This window comes from Dermacentor variabilis, chromosome 3 (assembly GCF_050947875.1).
Source record: "Dermacentor variabilis isolate Ectoservices chromosome 3, ASM5094787v1, whole genome shotgun sequence".
Lineage (NCBI taxonomy): Eukaryota > Metazoa > Arthropoda > Arachnida > Ixodida > Ixodidae > Dermacentor > Dermacentor variabilis.
In genome coordinates, this window is record NC_134570.1 from 133,351,473 (window position 1) to 133,368,108 (window position 16,636).

The 16,636-nt window shown below is 46.2% G+C and overlaps 1 protein-coding gene across 2 annotated transcripts in view; it reads right to left on the reverse strand.

Annotated features, from left to right (window-relative positions):
- Positions 1-2,435: 2,435 nt before the first annotated feature.
- LOC142576296 (putative oxidoreductase YxbG) overlaps positions 2,436-16,636 on the reverse strand; it is a 48,195-nt gene continuing 33,994 nt past the window's right edge. The window contains exons 3-5 of one of the 2 annotated variants that reach the window (XM_075686353.1): positions 16,345-16,381; positions 11,629-11,692; positions 2,436-2,602 (exon numbers count right to left, since the gene is read on the reverse strand). In XM_075686353.1, the coding sequence (XP_075542468.1) occupies positions 2,594-2,602; positions 11,629-11,692; positions 16,345-16,381 (110 nt within the window). In that variant the 3' untranslated portion in view covers positions 2,436-2,593. Of the gene's footprint in view, positions 2,603-4,788; positions 5,321-11,628; positions 11,693-16,344; positions 16,382-16,636 lie in introns of those variants that run through there. The other variant, XM_075686352.1, reaches the window with a different exon arrangement.

Here is a 16,636-nt window from a genome sequence, read left to right on the forward strand (position 1 = left end):
CAGTTGTGTACACGCCAATTCGACGCAGTCAGTTTTCGTGGTTTTGTGACACCGCGTGACAGGCATGTGACGGGGGTGAAGCCCGAAAACTTTTGACCGATATCCAAGGGCTAATAGCGAAAAGGCGTGGAATCAGAAATAACAGTTTCTTTTGTCCGGTCAAATGATGCATATTCAGTGTGTACGCGTCATATCAGAAGACGAGCCATCGCGGTTTTCGTCACGTTGCATGACTGGCGCGCGGAGTGGGGGTGGTTGAAAAAAAGTTGTTGACCAATTGCGGAGAGCTGATTGCAGTATTAAAATAGAAACGTTTGAAATGGCTTTACATTATAGCACCCATGGTTTCTTTGAAGCGGCAAAGCAAGCTTGTGCTTGCGATATATACCTGCTGGTCATAACACGCCGCACGCGCGAACATTCCGAGAATTAGCTGGGCCAGCACCTGATATTTCGGAAACATAGCCAAACGTAATGCGGCATAATAACGACAACCTCGCATCTGGGGCCCTATAGCGTAAACCTATTTTATTATATTTCAATCTCCCGACATCAAATCTCCGTAACCGCCGACCAAAGCATCGGGCGGTAACCCGCCGGGTGGTCTAAACAGACCAATCAAACGCTCTCCTCGTTCATCGGAGGTCACTTTTGCTTGCTTTAAAAACGAATAACATTGCCTACAATGAGAGGCTTGTCTTATCTAATTGGCTGACAAGCGGTGAGGAGCACGCTCAAGTGGAGAGGGAGTCCATGAGGCCGAGCCACTGCATTGAAACTGGATAACGGGATGAAAGGGTGATACCGGTGTCTGCGATTGGTCAGCGTCCCCATAGCTTGCGGTGGCTGTTGGAAAATCGCGGCTGCATGCAACGGCAGCTGAAGAACGACGATTAAACGGATTATCAGCAAAGAAGAATTGGCAGAACTAGGTCGTAATCGAGCCGAATATGCTCAAAAACGTTACACGGCTACGTAAACAGCTTTATTATACTCCAATAAACCCACGCTATCCGGCAGGTGTGAGCAACCAGTGCCTCAGCGATTGGATGTAGCCATCCTTTCCTTTTGGATCAGGGCAGCCTGGGGATATTCAGAAGGAAATTCAGTTTTGTTCGGCACTATAATGCATCTTTAACACGTACACGTCTTTTTGACGCGGTGAGATTTTGCGGTTTTGTGACGTCGCGTGAAATGCAGGTAAAGGGGGTGAAGCTCGAAAATTTTGACCAATAGCCGAGGGCTAATGGCAGAAAGTTTTCGAATAAGAAGTAACTATATTTCTTTTGTTCAAGAAAAGCATGCGTAATCAGTGTGTACACGTCATATAAGATGAGGAGCTATCGCGGATTTCGTAACGTCGCTTGACAGACAGGTGAAGTGGGGCTAGTCCAAAAAAGTTTTTGACCAATCGCTGAGAACTGATTGCAGAACTGGAATAGAAACGTTTGTATAGTTTTACGTTATTGGCGCACTGCAGCATCATAAACCACGCTTTCTGCCACAGGATGCAACAAGTGATTCCAACAGGGATTTTTTTATTGACTCGACAAACATCCGCTTGCCCTTGAACTCAACTTGCGTTAATAGGACTGTAAGGTTGAAAGCCGGCAATAAAAAAAGAAAGCTGACAAAATATGCTCAGGCAAATGTCCGATGACAAAGGCAATACATGAACTTGTTGTGTGTGCACATTGACATTATCTGGGCAGGATGATATATAGAAGCACAGAGAAGTTCTACACGTGTAATAGGAGAGCCTACAGATGAATATCCCGAAATCCACAAGAACGTTGAAGTAGTCTACAACATTAGTCTTCTGTTTTTTCAAAAGCATATGTTCGTATCAACAGTAATGCAAGCAATTATTGAAGGAAATTAAGCATCCTAAAGTTTATCAATAAACTCGCGCACGCTCCGATTTCGAGGTTTATCAAGACAAATACCAGCAACAGAAAAAGAAGAACCCGATATGTGTCAAGACAGCGATTCAGCACAGAAATATTGGACGCTAATAAGTGCACTAGCCCAAACATATTCAGCTAACATAGCCATACCATCACCTCGGCAGTTATGACGAGACAACAGACGTTTTGCATAGCTCCCATGTTAAAGTGGATGCATTAGCTCTTTATATATATATATATATATATATATATATATATATATATTTGAATGAGCTCGAAAGAGTGACGTTTTCCACGCTTATTCAGCTAAGGAAAATAATCATCCCAATCCTTGCGTATTCTTCTATAACGACATGAACGAAGTAAAAAAAATTGAAATTTTCGATGACGGGGCACTACTACGGAGTTCAACAGTGTCTCTCAAGTTGGAATGGTCTGTAGACATGAAATTTAAAGATTCAAGATGTAAAACCGCAAGTACTCAAGCAACCGTAAACAAATCACTTAGATATGCAATGGGAATGGCTGGAAAAACCATTCCCTTGCGAATAAGTATACGACCGCGTTTCACCCTCAAGAACTGAAGGCTTTTTTTTCTTCGGCAATGGTCGCTCTGGCTGACCGCAGTTGACTAAAGGCATCCAGTGTGCTCGCTTCAGCAGCTATAGACTCAAGAATGCGTTGTATCAGTTCATCTGTAAAAAAAGTTAATAGAGAATTTGTGTGGTCTTTTGTCAGCAGTCACGCACAAACACATGTTCATCCTAAAAATTCAAGGATATCAGGCAGTCTCCATAGAAGTTACCAGAGGCAGACCGTGACGGTTTTTTCATCGCAGCAGATACAAATACTTCTGAAAAGATCACAGGGATCTTGGCGACTAAACATTTTACTAAGGTTCGCTGTAGGCTGCCTTCAGCGGTCACAGAAAATTACATTGCAGTTCACATTTACTAATAAATTTAGCACGGCATTTCTGTGGACTTGCTTCAACCGTCACAAAGGCAAACATTAACCCAGAGTTTACAAGTACATCGGCACATAAGGAAGTGACCACTGACTGGATGCAGTTTTTCATCCATGGTTGCAGATGCAGAACTGGAGAGCCTTTAGTTAATTGTGTTGTTGCCAAGGTACATGTAGCGGCTTCAATAATATTTGGCTGCTACTACGGAAAGGTCGAATTCAGCTTCTGTTTAGTTGCTTAGAGGCCTTCGAGCCTGTGAACACTTACGGTGAATTTGTGTCTGTGACCACTCAAGTAGAGCAAGTATCTTATGTGCCTGCGACCACTGAAGTGAATTTTGTTTTCTAATGGCCCAGGTGCAAATGCAAGATATTAGCTCAAATGAAATTGTCTGGTTACTGCTTGAAAGTGTCAGTCTCTGCTCTGGTGACCTTTACCAGAATTTGTGTGGATGTTAAACACATTTGCTTTATAAATGGATGATGGTACCGCAGCTGGTTGTGGGCATATATGACCACTGAACTAGTCTGATGTAATTTCCCTAATGCCTAATGAAGTTGTGACATCTTTAGCATAACTCGTGTTAGTGTGCGTAACTACTACTAGAAAGGCTGTGGTAACTTAAAGTGGGTAACATATCTGAACTGTTCAGCAAATTTTGCATTGATGGGCCTGCAACCTCGCAGGTGAGCCCGCAGCAAGCTTCATAATAATTTCCGTAGTGGCCCCACCGCGAATTCTTAACATTTCTTGCTACCCAAAGTGCATTTATAAACAGTTTAATTCATCTGCAGTTTTACTGACCATGCTGCGTCATAAATATCTCCTCATGGCTGAGTTTTTATGTTGAAATTATTGAGTTTTGCTTGTTTGCGTTGATGCGGTGTACTGAAAACTGCTAAGTGCGTTTGATAGCTGAACTTGTGATAGTCCTGCGACTGTTTCATTGCAATAAATGCCATATTTTTAATGAGATTGTTAAATAGGATTCAGCAGCTATTCAACAAGATGAGGCATGGGTATGCTGCGTCAAGAATCCAGATACGATTTGGGACATTCTAATGTAATGCGAAATTGTTCACCCAGTGAGAGCCGTAGGTAACGTAACCTTCCAAAAACACTTGGATTTAAAGTTGACGGAAGCATCACGCGGTCAGCGGTCTAGATAACTAAGATAAGTTTAGTGTTTTGGGGGGGGGGAAACCAGGAAAGTGATGGATACGACCGGATCCGTCACAGGCATAGGCTAGTGGTACAAGGTAGGCAGAGAACACTTCAGGAAGAGAGAAGAAAATTAAGAAGATGTATACGAAAATGCTAGACAAAAAGCACCTGTAGCATACCTGAATAACTCAAACAGGCTTGGTGACTATTCGTCGCCACTCCCGTTTCAAAGGATATGCGAATAGATCATCCTCGTCATCATCAAAGTGCGAAAGAGAAGCCCACTGTAGTACACGTCTAATACAGAACTCGTTTCGACAATTGCACTACGATGTGTTCCTATAGTGATTCAATGCTAAATGCACAACCGTCAACAGTCATTGTGAGACGAGTTCTGCTGAGTTTTCCGCAGTGGGTTTCCGTCCATCTTTTGAGCTAAGTTTTTGGAACGGACATTCTGCGCATCCTATACTGGAAATAACAGCAGCAATGCAAAAAAGGTACTAGGAAAAAAACTGTATATTAAATATTCGTTTTATTTCATTCAACAGTGTGCTCCTGCTTTAATTATGCTCTTTCACATAGATGTTGCTGTAAAGATAGGCCAGAACGCCTTGACCCCAAAAACATACGACACAGACGCAATTCAAGCGGCAGGTTCACGAGATATCTTTGCAAAAAAAGTTAAAAAAAAGGAAGAGCGTAATGCACACTTCACGCCTAATCAAGGTCATTTACGGTAAACGGCACATAACTTTATTTTGCATTTTGAGTACATTGCTCAATGAAGGCGGCGCGCGTTATGTGCGTCCTGCATAATAACAACTAAGGCTTGTAGGCAATTCACCTTTGCGCGAATAACTGGTCGTTTAATATTTAGTGTATTGCAGATTGCTGTATTCGTCCTTCTTTTTTCTAGCGGGCCCTAGACTGAACAGAAGTGCTCATTTTAAGAGCGTGAGTTAAAAAAAATTGAGTTAATTGCGAGACTTAGCAGCTCTATGGAAAACAATGGTTGCCAGTGCTTCTTTAGTTTCAGCATTTAGCCGTGGCGGAACGACAAGGCCACGTTCATGGCATATCAAGTACTCTTCTGGTCATCAAACACTCCAGTGGAACCCGAGACGCTGGACAGAAGAAGGAAGCTTCCATCGACGGGCAGCGCGGTCCCTGTGACAAAGGTGGAGTCATCTGATGAAAGGAAGGCGATGCATTGAACCACTTCTCCCGGTGTGCCCATTCGTTCCAGCGCATGCCAAGAACTGGTCTTTTTCTCCATCACCTGGACGGACGCAAAGTTCGGACAACAAAAAAAAAGTCCGGAAAAGTCATCATTTGCCGGGAATATGATCTAGCACATTAGGTGATGCTTAAGCGCAGTGCGCGCAGTGCAGATAAAACAGTCGTACTACAGCTGCAGAAGGACCTCTAAATTAAACTGCATATTTTCAATTGCCTTTCATGCTCTGCTGCGGAAGTTCGCAGAATTTAACAGGAGTTAACAGGTTAACAGCTTGAAAGGAAGTTCAAAAGATGCAGAAGAAATCTTGAGGCCATGCAGTAGAGACCACTCGTACTGCTTTACATGCCTGAGATTACCCACAAGTTCAAAAAAGGTTGCGGACAGACATAACAGATTCCTCGACATCTGAGAAGCTGTCGAAGCTTTGTACCCACATTTCTTCCCAAAAGACTGTGCTCATGTACACAAAAAGCACGCCAGGCCACTTCTGCGGAGCTAGTGGGCGTGATCTATGAAATTTCGTTGAGCTGTGGCAATGTTTACATACACCCAACCGGCCGCTGTATGAATGGCAGACTAAGGGAAAACGTATTATAAATTAAGTATGGTGTGGGTTTGTAGCTGCCGTGGCATTGTGCCACAAGCGGCAGCATAGCATGATTTGGGGACAGGGGCGTAGTAGGAAGGAGCAGAGATACAATAACACGTGGCGTGCTTGAAGCCTTTCATATTGTTACGTGGAAGCACAGTAGATATACCAATTACTAGGTGTATTTACAAGGAGTAGCAAGCACTCGCCAACATGGAAGCCAGCCAACATCAAGCAAGGCACGTCGTCCTTATAAGATCAGCCACTGACGGTTTATGGACACGTCCCACTAAATTGAAAGGTCGACGTGATCATCTTCGAGTAGCACATAGGATGACCGCCAGCGGCAGAAGCACCAGCCCGACGCCACTGAGGACCCATAGCAGAGGACGGGTGGTAATTCTTGATTTTGGAAACGTAGACGACGTCGCAGGAGAAGTAACAGAAGATGTAGCGCGACTGGCGGAAAAAATATCCTACGTGACATCAGTCACATGTAGAAGGACGCGGTATGGGTTCGGTTAGCGAGGAAGGACTTTTTCGAAGGGGGTCCACAGTAGCGCGAGGGCACCTGGAGGAAACATTTGTCGCGGTATCGCTGGTCAGAAAGGCGCTTCTGATAGTCCTGCGAAGCAGCTACGGGGTATCAACAGCGGGTAATCAGCCTGTGCAATGGCGTCGCGTGCATATTCACTAGTCGAAGGAAAAAAAATGTGTCCAACGGTAAAGTTGGTTCCCGTCCGAACGAAACGTAAAAGGGAGAGTATCCCGCAGTGTCGTGGCGGGAGGAACTATAAGCGAACGCCACGTTTTTCAGCTCAAGATCCCAATAATGGTTGCCAGCCGACACGTACCTTAAAAACATGTCAGTTAAGGTTCGATTCAAGCGCTCGGTGAGTCCGTTTGTCTGAGGAGGGTATGATGGGGCGATCTTCTCATTTCTTGTGCTGCGTGGTGCAGCAGCGCAGGATATCATCGATTAATTTAAACAGAAAGGTATGGCCTCGCTCAGTGAACAGTTGACGTGGGGCACCATGCACTAAAATTACAACACGGAAGAGAAAGTCCCCAGGTCTGTAGCACAGCTGATCGCCAGCGCTTTATCATTGCGTAACGCGTCGCGGCATCGGTAACGACAGCAAACCATTTGGTTCTTGAAGAAGATGTAGGAAAGGGTCTCAGAAAGTGCAAACCTACGCGACCGAAGAGCTCAAGTGGAACGTCGATGGGCTGAATTTAACCAGCAGGAAGCGTAGGCAGTTTCTTATGGCATTGACAGAGCTCACAGGCGCTGACATAACTCCACACTGATCGGGCTAGGTCAGGGACATAAAAGCAACAACACAAGCGCTCATGTGTGCGAGTTAGCCCCAGGGAGGACAGTGGTTGGGGGCGTCGTGAAACTCACGAAAAATTGTGTAGCGCAGGTGTGACGCTATGACTAGAAAATAGAGAACATGGAGGCGCACGTTACGCCGATATAAGTTGCCATCCTTCAGGGTAAACATGCGCACAGAGACGTTCCTGGGAGAGGATTCCAGGCACTTGATTATTTCACTTAAATTGTAATCCTGACGCTGTTCGTCGGCGATGGTAAGCAACCATATCAGGGAAACGATTCAGTCGATGGATTCAGTGCGCGAAGTGTCACAGTCGGCCACAGGGTAGCGGGATAAACAATCCGCATCTTTGTACAGGTTCCTTGTCTTCTGTATGACCGTGTAGGTGAATACTCCTGCAGGCGCAGTGGCGCAGTGTCCATCGCGCTATTCTGCCTGTAGTATCTTTCAAAGAGGCGATCCAACAGAGGGCATCGTGGTCGGAATCTACTGTGAATACTTCCTTGATGAAACAGAAATTCACAAGTGGGAGGCGCCTTCTGTTAGCCGTAATTCTCAAGACTGTGCAGGATCCAGCGATATTGTGAGCGAGCGGGACTTCACTAAGAGGCGTCACATAGTAATCGCCATCTGGAACAGCTGGCGAACATACCAATTCGACATTCGTCACGGTTTTAGATGGTAGGTGAACAAAGTCGCTGCACTTTACGCGACACGAATGAGGTTTGTCACTGCGCTCACATATACGTCACCGGTTGAAGGTGGAGGACACCTGTGGAGCAAGCAGTCAGAGCGGAATTTCCTGAAAGAAAATCAAGTACAAGAATCAGGTAGTGAGGGCACTGCGCAAGGACTGTAAAAATAACAACCTGGTGACGAGCAACCGTAACCCGAGCTGCGAACATCCCTACGTCAGCAACCTTCGCACTATCACCGACACGTACCACTCGTGTCGTGGGAGGTGTAAGGATCTTACGGCCACGAAAGTTGGCACTCATGACAGAGACCTGCGCCCAGTATCAACCAAAACTCAAGAGGGGACGCTGTCGACGTGGACTTCAAGAATGTTCGGGCGAGCACACAAGCGCAACTGAGGATTTTGGGTCAAATTCGACAGTGCACATTCACCTCCAGAAGCTGTGCAGTCTAGTGTTCCAGCGAAACCCGACTGCTAAAGGACGGCGAATGAGAGGGGTGGCGAATCGGTGAAAGAGATCGACGACGTGGGGGCGGAGACGGCTAGGCGTAGCGGGTAGCTTCCTCAAGGACATTGGGTGCGAAGGGTTCGGTGTGGGACGGATAGCGGCTAGCAGTACGGAAGAAACAAAAATGCGAAATGGGCTAGACGACTCGGAGGGCCACTGGCTGCCACAATAGCGAGCAATGTGTCCAGCTCGGCTGCAGAGGAAACAGATAGGCTTATTATCGGCTGTTCTCCATTGCAACGTGTTTCTGGATCGATGGAGTGCGTATGGCCCGCCACGAGGTCTGTCCTCGGGGACTAGGGCGGCATAAGGAGTGTTCATGGCGCAGGCATTGAGACCAAGGTTCGCAAATTCCTGGCGAACAACAGCCCGGGCTAATAAAGCAGCCGGTGTCGAGGTCTCGGATACCGTGGGTTTATGAGAAGTCGGATATTCGGCCTCCAGTTCTCGGCGGACGATGCGCGTGACGTCGTCTGATGTCGATGTTTGTAGTGAGTTTCTTCGCAGGATGACGTTGCAGTGGTAGTCGGTAGGCGCTCGAACTCCTACGAGACAAACCCACATTTCGCTTCTCTAGAAGACGGAGCTCTTTCATCGTGCTGTCAGTGGTGGTCACGTTGGTGAATATGAGCAGTTTGAACGCGTGGTCAGTGATGTCCTTCAAAATGTGGGCGATCGTCTCAGCCTCGGACGTCTTCTGGTCAGCTTGTACACACAAGGCCAGCACGTCCTGTATGTACGACAAGTAAAGCTCAGCTCACGTCGGGGTCCGTACCGCCAGTTGGTTCTTTGCGGCAAGCTGTTGACCAAACGAGTTGCCGGAAACATCGCGGAGCTGCTCCTTCAATGTGTCCGAGGAGGTGACATTGACCTAGTAGGTCCCAAACCAGCGGCGAGGGGTTCCGCCGAGGTAAATTATGACGTTGGCGAGCATTAGAGTTGCATCCCAGCCAATCTGGTTACTGACACGCTCTTGCATGCTGACAGACTCACCCACGTCAACGCTGTTTGCCCCGGAATAGGCCCCGGGATCGCGGGACTATGCGAAGGCGATAAACTGGGCAGTGGCAGCAGACGTAGCGGACGGCTATGTGCCACCATCTGGCAGCATGGCGGTAGATTCAAGGTGGCGTCTTCTGCGAAGCTCCGTCGTCAGAAATTCCGCGCACATTCCCCAAGCAAATGTTACGTGGAACGACAGTAGGCAGAGAAAGAGAGAGAAGTAAACTTTATTACAGGCGTATTAGTTATTGAGGCCCCGGTAGTGCAGCTTTCGTTAAGGCCACGTGGCCGTGACGCGGTTAGCCCACTCTGCCAGCAATGCTTAGGATTTTGGCCATCAGTCTTGATCGTACGCTCCGAGGTCTCGAGCGTGGGAGCTTGCCGAAGAATCGTTCTTGGTGGGGCTTGGATGGGACACAGTAGGAAAACTATTTACAAGTTGTATATACAAGGAGTAGCAAGCGCTGGCGAACATCCGAACATCCAAGGAGTAGCAAGCGCTGGCGAAGTCAGCCAACATCAAGCAAGGAACGCCGTCGTCCTCCGGTCAGCCAGTGGCTGCTTATGGGCCCGTCCCACTGATCCATTGGTCGACGTGTTCGTCTAGTAGCACGCAGCTATATTGAGAGGCGAGGTGGTTGCATGAGTGTGTGTGTGTGTGTGGGGGGGGAGGCTTCCGTATCGCTCTTCAACAGTGAATGTTTATTTTTTTAAAGTTCTTCAAGATACGCGTAGTTCGTTCGCAAGTGCTGCGCTCTCAGCGTGTCCGCATCTCTGAAAAGTAAATATATTTGGGCGGTGTGCTGAAAATAAGCCAGATGAAAATCTGGTGTCATATCCTGTCTCTCCTTGTTTTCTGCCACTTACTTTACGCCTCAAGTCTTTCGTCCAAGCTAAGCGCCAACTTGCCCAAAATTAGACACTGCTATTCTGGTTACTTCTTTAGGAAATATTATTGTATGCATTGAAGCAGAAAATCAACTGGACCGCGAATGTATTTCTTCACAAATATTGAGAACTTTCAGCACTTTACAGGCATCATCCTGAAAATTCGTTCTAACTTGGGTCCGCCTTAATAATAGGGTAGTGGTTACTCCCTGGTTACAATCGGTAAATTGCAATATATGCCTTGTGATTGTTCGTTAGAAACAGAATTATTGAATATTTCGTAATTACTGTATACTTATTTCGGTTTCTTCTAGCAATAATTTCCACCTGTTTAAGCAATCCATCTAACGCATTATGCTTCTTGTGCTATCAGCCACAGGTTGTATTAAAAAATTATATGAAGTCCTCGCAGGAAGAACTGTTATAGTGTTACCAGTTTTCCGCAGATAATATAGCTGGAAAGGATAGCACCCTTTTAAAGCGAAAGCTTTACTGGCCGCGAACTAGCGATTTCGCCACGGCGGTGCTCCGAGGATGTACATGACGTCACAATGCGCGCCTCGCCTCGGATATTTCTCTCTCTCACTACCAAGTCCTTACTGCGGATGCACCACTACTACCACCGAGCCACACGTGTTCCGCCGCTGTGCAGCGCCGCACCTTTCCGCCACCGCCGTTTGGTATGACGTCACACCGCGTCCCTCGTCGTTGTGCTCGCCTCCGCTCGCTTCGCCAGCTACGTCGCATGCCTGATAACATGTCGGTGGATTGAAAAGGAGAGCTCGCGTGCGCCGCAACCACAGTTGAGGCGGCACTATGGACGGCGACGATTCTCATGCGCAGGAGGAGGCCTGGAATCGACATCGGAACGAGATCAACAGAAAAGAATCGACCAGGAAACAGACGAATAGCGCGCCGAACGACTGGCTAAACGCCACAACATAGCTAGACAACCAGACTAACCTGGACTTGCAATCGAGAATAACCAAGGCTAACCATGCTATGCCTTAGCTTTCGCTACGTATGTACTGGCATAGCCGAGCTAAGCCACTGCCAGTTTTTTTAAACTTCCGAAAACGTTGTAAAACCAAGACCAGTTGCATTGTTTCTCTGTATTTATGACACAATAGCTAATATTTTATGTCACAGAACTATTGTATCTTGCAGTGTTTCTCTATCACTGATTAGATAAAAAACACACAAATCTGTTCTACATGTAAAATCTACTCTGTGGACGTGCGCGTATATTATAGGAGGAATACTGCGAAGTTTATAAGTGCAATTGTTATTGTTGCTAATATTAGTATTATTTATGGCTCATACCTCCATATGTTCCTCTACGCTGACAGTAGGTGGTTTTATAATCGTCGTCTTGATATAACCTGGGCTGGAAAAAAGAAAGGAGAGAGTTTCCATAAGGGTCTGTCATTTTTTACTTCTTCGCACGTCACCTAAACACTTGCAAGCAAAGCTAGGCCAGGCGCAAATGTCGTCTTCACTAGCATACCTCAGTACCGCGATGTAAGGAAAGTAATGTAGGTGCTGACACTCTTACAGAAGACGCGTTCAAATATCGCTCGCCGCTCCTCGTAGATTCAACAGGTCATGTTCTGGAGGTAAACGAGAGATTGCGTGACGGCAAAGACTCCCACCAAGCCGCACCATCCCTACTGCTGCTGCGGCGGCGTCGCTCGTTGCAGTGGCTTATGCCCACCTTCGCAGAAGTATATGCACCAGTGATTCAATGTCAATGCCGTGATTTGTCTCCGGCTGTGAGTCTAACTTGAAATTGAGGACAACAGTACATGCTTGGCATTGCAAACTTCGCAGAGCATTTATCAAATTGAGTTTCTGCATCTCAATTACGAATAAATAGCCTTTCTTATTTTTAGTGAACCTTTGGTATGAATGCCTTTCTCTCACCGATGAGTTGTGCGCAATTCATGAGGGGCAAGTTACAAGAGTATTCTTGATACAGTTGGTGCGGAATCATTTCCCTTCAAGTTCTATATACTGGAACCTGAACATCACATTCTCCGCTCATAAAAACTCGTTATGGAAGTGCAACATATAGAAAACTACTCTTTTTATGATATGACTGATGCATTGCTTAGCGCGTCGTTCGCAACACCACTTAATAAATATCAAGAGAAGAAGGTGACGCGCGCAAGCTTCGTAGAGCGAATGGGGCATTTAAAATGTGAAGCGCCATCTATCAACTTGCTGCAGATCGCTATCGGTAATTATGTCTAAGGCATGTAAAAGGGAGACTGCTCGCTCCACAGCATAGCCAAACGCATAGCTGCTGTTTTCATCTTTGTTGTGCCCTATCGTCACTGTGCTGTTCGCTGCTCAATGCGAAAGAAGAGGTTCGTGGCAACGCCGGCAACAAGCTGGGGTTCTTTTCCTGCGCAATATGTAGAACAAAATGAGGAAATAAAAGAACTCCCGCATGCTAAGTAGTGGTTAACACAAACGACGTTTTCAGTCTCGTTTCCTACCGTGTGTCTATTTCCTGCAACGTATATAATGAGGCCCCCCGCGCTCTCGGCTTAAAAAATTAGGGAAAAAATTTATGTGTGTTTTCTTTACACATGCTTCACTTAATTAGCGCTCTTAACCAACGTCTTCTTTCGAAAGAAAAATTGAGTGCTACTGTTCTTGCGCGTTTTTTATATGTGAAGGCACTGGTCTTGGAGGACCTAATTTCGGTGGTGGTAGATGATAAATGACTGATATAATTGTCTGTCAACACACCGTGAATGCTTAGTAGTTTAGGGGTTGCGCTGCGCAGCACGAGGTTGCGGGATGGAATCGGGGCCGCGGCGGCCGCATTTCATTGGGCACAATATGCAAAAACAGCCGTGTAGTTTATTGTGCACTGGGTGCACATTAAAGGACTCCAATTTATCCGAACTAATTCGGATTCCTCTACTACAGCATGCCACATATTTAGATGGGCGTTTCACCCCGTAAACGCGAGTAATAAAATGATTTGTTACACCACGATAGGTTGGTGATGTGGACTATTGACGAGTCATGAAAATGAATGTCAACAGTGGAGCTATCCCTCGTTGAATGTCTTTTTCTCGTGCTTTGTGTACGCCCAAGATGTTCGCGTATTAGCCGTTTGCTACCGGAAGTTCGGATGTTAGTACATATCGCACGACGTTTCAGCTGTTGTGTTAAATTTAAAGCACAATTTAGCCTTGCGGAGTATTGTTTATTAGCCGCTGCGATTAAATTCTCGACGAGGTGAACAAGGATGATATAAATGCTCATGGACGGGAATAAGCGTTAGATTGCGTGTAGAACAGCTACACCACAACACTGGCTCCGGCGTGCCGTTGCACAGGCATTTGTTTAAGAGCAGTATCAGCGAAATGGACGCCTACAGAAGAAACAAGGAGTACACCGAAGCAATGCTGAATGAACAAGTTCCAGCGTTCGTGATGGGTACACTTATCTCTTGTAAATGTATTTTTGCACTGTTTTCTTTTCTGTGGATCATGTACTGGCTCGCCCAGCACTTAACCTTTCTGCCTCAGGTATTTCAGAAACTTATGAACATCTAAAATACAACAAAGGCCCATGTATTAAGGCGCAAATGTGGTAATGCAATAAAGTATTTGTTGAGATCCCTGTGTTTCTTCCAACGGTGAGACTAGTAGTGCGGTTTCATTTTACCGACAAGTCGTGCCAGTGAGCGAAGCCCTGTTACGTGTAATAAAAAATAAATCACGATTAAAACATTTGTCTGTAATGCCTGCCTTCTTGTACGAAACCACCGCTGGCTCGTGGTGCCACCGAACAAGCTGGCTCAAAAACAAAGGAAAAAACCGTAAGAGGTAAGACAGGGATACCAGGCCATGTTGAAACGCATGTGGAACTTCGAGCGACACGACTACAGGCGTCTGTGTTTTTCTTGAATGTGCGCTGTCCCCTATCAACTTTGCAGCCCAGGACGTTGACTTTAACAGCACTACCCGTGAGGACAGATCAGAAGCATTCACTTTGTAAGAGAATGGCTTAAAGGGAGAGTAGGGATGCCACTGATTATTCTGCGTTACGGCTTAAGCAGTGTCTTGTTAGTAGAGGCGCACTTCCACGAGAGTGTTGCCGAAGCAACGCCAGTTCTGCACTAGGAAGTATGTTCGCGGTACTGAAGAGACAGTGTTTACTAGCGAAACCACTTTTTATATTGCAGCGAAGTGCCACCCGCAAATTAAAAGAGCTTTTTGTGACGTGAAGGTACAGATACGTGTCTGTTTCGGTTTCTCATGCAAATTTCGACTCGGTCTGCACTGTGTACATTAGGTTGCCGTTTTCAAATAAATTTAGTGTCCGAGCAGACCTGATGACCCATTTGGCAAAGGGGCTCAGGTTTCTGCGAGCACATCACTGTTCCGTAATTCGTGGTTACATGTTTCATAGTGTTTTAGCTGACACGCGAAAAGCGGTTTCGTTTCGCCCTCTTTTTTTGGCATATCTTGAGCAGTTTGGGCCAACTAAATGCCTTCCTCAATGGTATCAGTATAACCTTAAGCGTCTCGAGCAACTAACCCGCACATAGAATACCCGCGCAAGCGCCAATTTCAAGAACTTCACAGATGTCCCGTTTTGTGTCAACGTTTTGTGTCAGCCGACTGGTAAAGAGCATCCGGTCGGCTGCTGTCTAAGCCTGGTACTTCAAGCAGGGAGGCCATTCACGAACATTCTTGAAATAAGCATGAAGGGCGGTCGTGCCACGTGTTGATGAACTGCAACATTTCTGATGCTCTGCCCACACAGTCTTTCCAGCCTCTCTTCTCGGTGACCGACCTATAACCTTGGATGTGACACTGTTTTACAAAATGTGTAATGTTTGGACTGATTTTACAGAATACTTAAGTGCTTGCTTGTTTGCGTCTCATTTAAATGCGAGCTTCCAGTAAATTGAGTGTTTTGTTCGCAATACCACAAAGCACCATATAATGCGAAACAACCGCCTGGATTCAGCATCGTCGCCGCTATTTCTCGTATGGCGTCGACGGGAATGAGAGAAAAGATGCGTTGTCGTATCACTGTTCGTTCCTGGATTTGTATACGCCAAATTACCTCAGGAACCGAACATTTTTGGGCTACATTCGCCACAGTACACTGTGCTAGCCCTTCCCGTCGTGTGTCTATATATATATATATATATATAAACAGAGCATTCACTTCTTCAACAACATTCTTTCCTCGACGAGCATGAGAAATAGCGCATGCTTGCTGCGCCTGCGTGAAACCTTGCTGCGTCAGCCTCACACTGCGCATCCGCCTGACCTGGTGTTTACGTTTCAGCCTAGCAACTTACACGTCCCATGAGTTTGAAATTGTGCCCTGCGTGGCAGAACGCCATAATGTTGCTTCGGCGGGGGAAAAAATACAGAGTGGTCACGGTGTGATGCGAACAGCGCGACAGTAGACAAATGACCGAAAATTGCGACGGAGGCAAGCGAACGCCACCTTGCTGCTATCGACGTCTCCTTGTTTCTTTGCTGCAGTCGTCCCTGCCAGGCTGGTGACACAAACAGAATTGTTCCCCTTACAAAAACTTGTTCGCCGGTCTTGTTACGCTTTCTAAAACCTCAAAAGAGGCTTGATAATCAGCTACCAGTAAAATAAAAAAAATTAGTTATGGGGTTTTACGTGCCAAAACGACTTTCTGAATATGAGGCACGCCGTAGTGGGGGACTCCGGAAATTTCGACCACCTGGGGTTCTTTAATTTGCACCTAAATCTGAGTAAACGGGTGTTCTCGCATTTCGCCCCCATCGAAATGCGGCCGCCGCGGCCGGAATTCGATCCCGGGACCTCGTGCTCAGCAACCTAACACCATAGCCACTGACCAACCACGGCAGGTCAGTAAAATACACACCCTAAGAACGATTTCAACAGTGTATAGGTTCTGAAACGCTTTATAGTACTTGCGCAAGTTCCTTGTTGGTAGCGAAACCTTGCAACACGAGACGGCTGAATACACAAATACAGCGAGAAACGTAACAGTGATCTTACCTGATTAAGTTCACACGTACACCGTACGGGGCATTTTCTGAAACGATAGAAATAAAAACGTTGTAATGAGTTGCTCTATCCATCAGAACACTGATTGCAATGTTTCACAGTTTGCAGATTTAACTACTCTAGCTATAGTATCTCCTTTAAGGGCCTCCTAAACAATTGTGGACAATTGCAAATACAAGCCAAGGCTCCTAATATATTCTCCTTACAACTTTATTAAGTATGACGAAGTTCTGTCTGTTTATCGTGAAACAGCCATCCTTGTGCTTTCTCTACAAGGCTGACG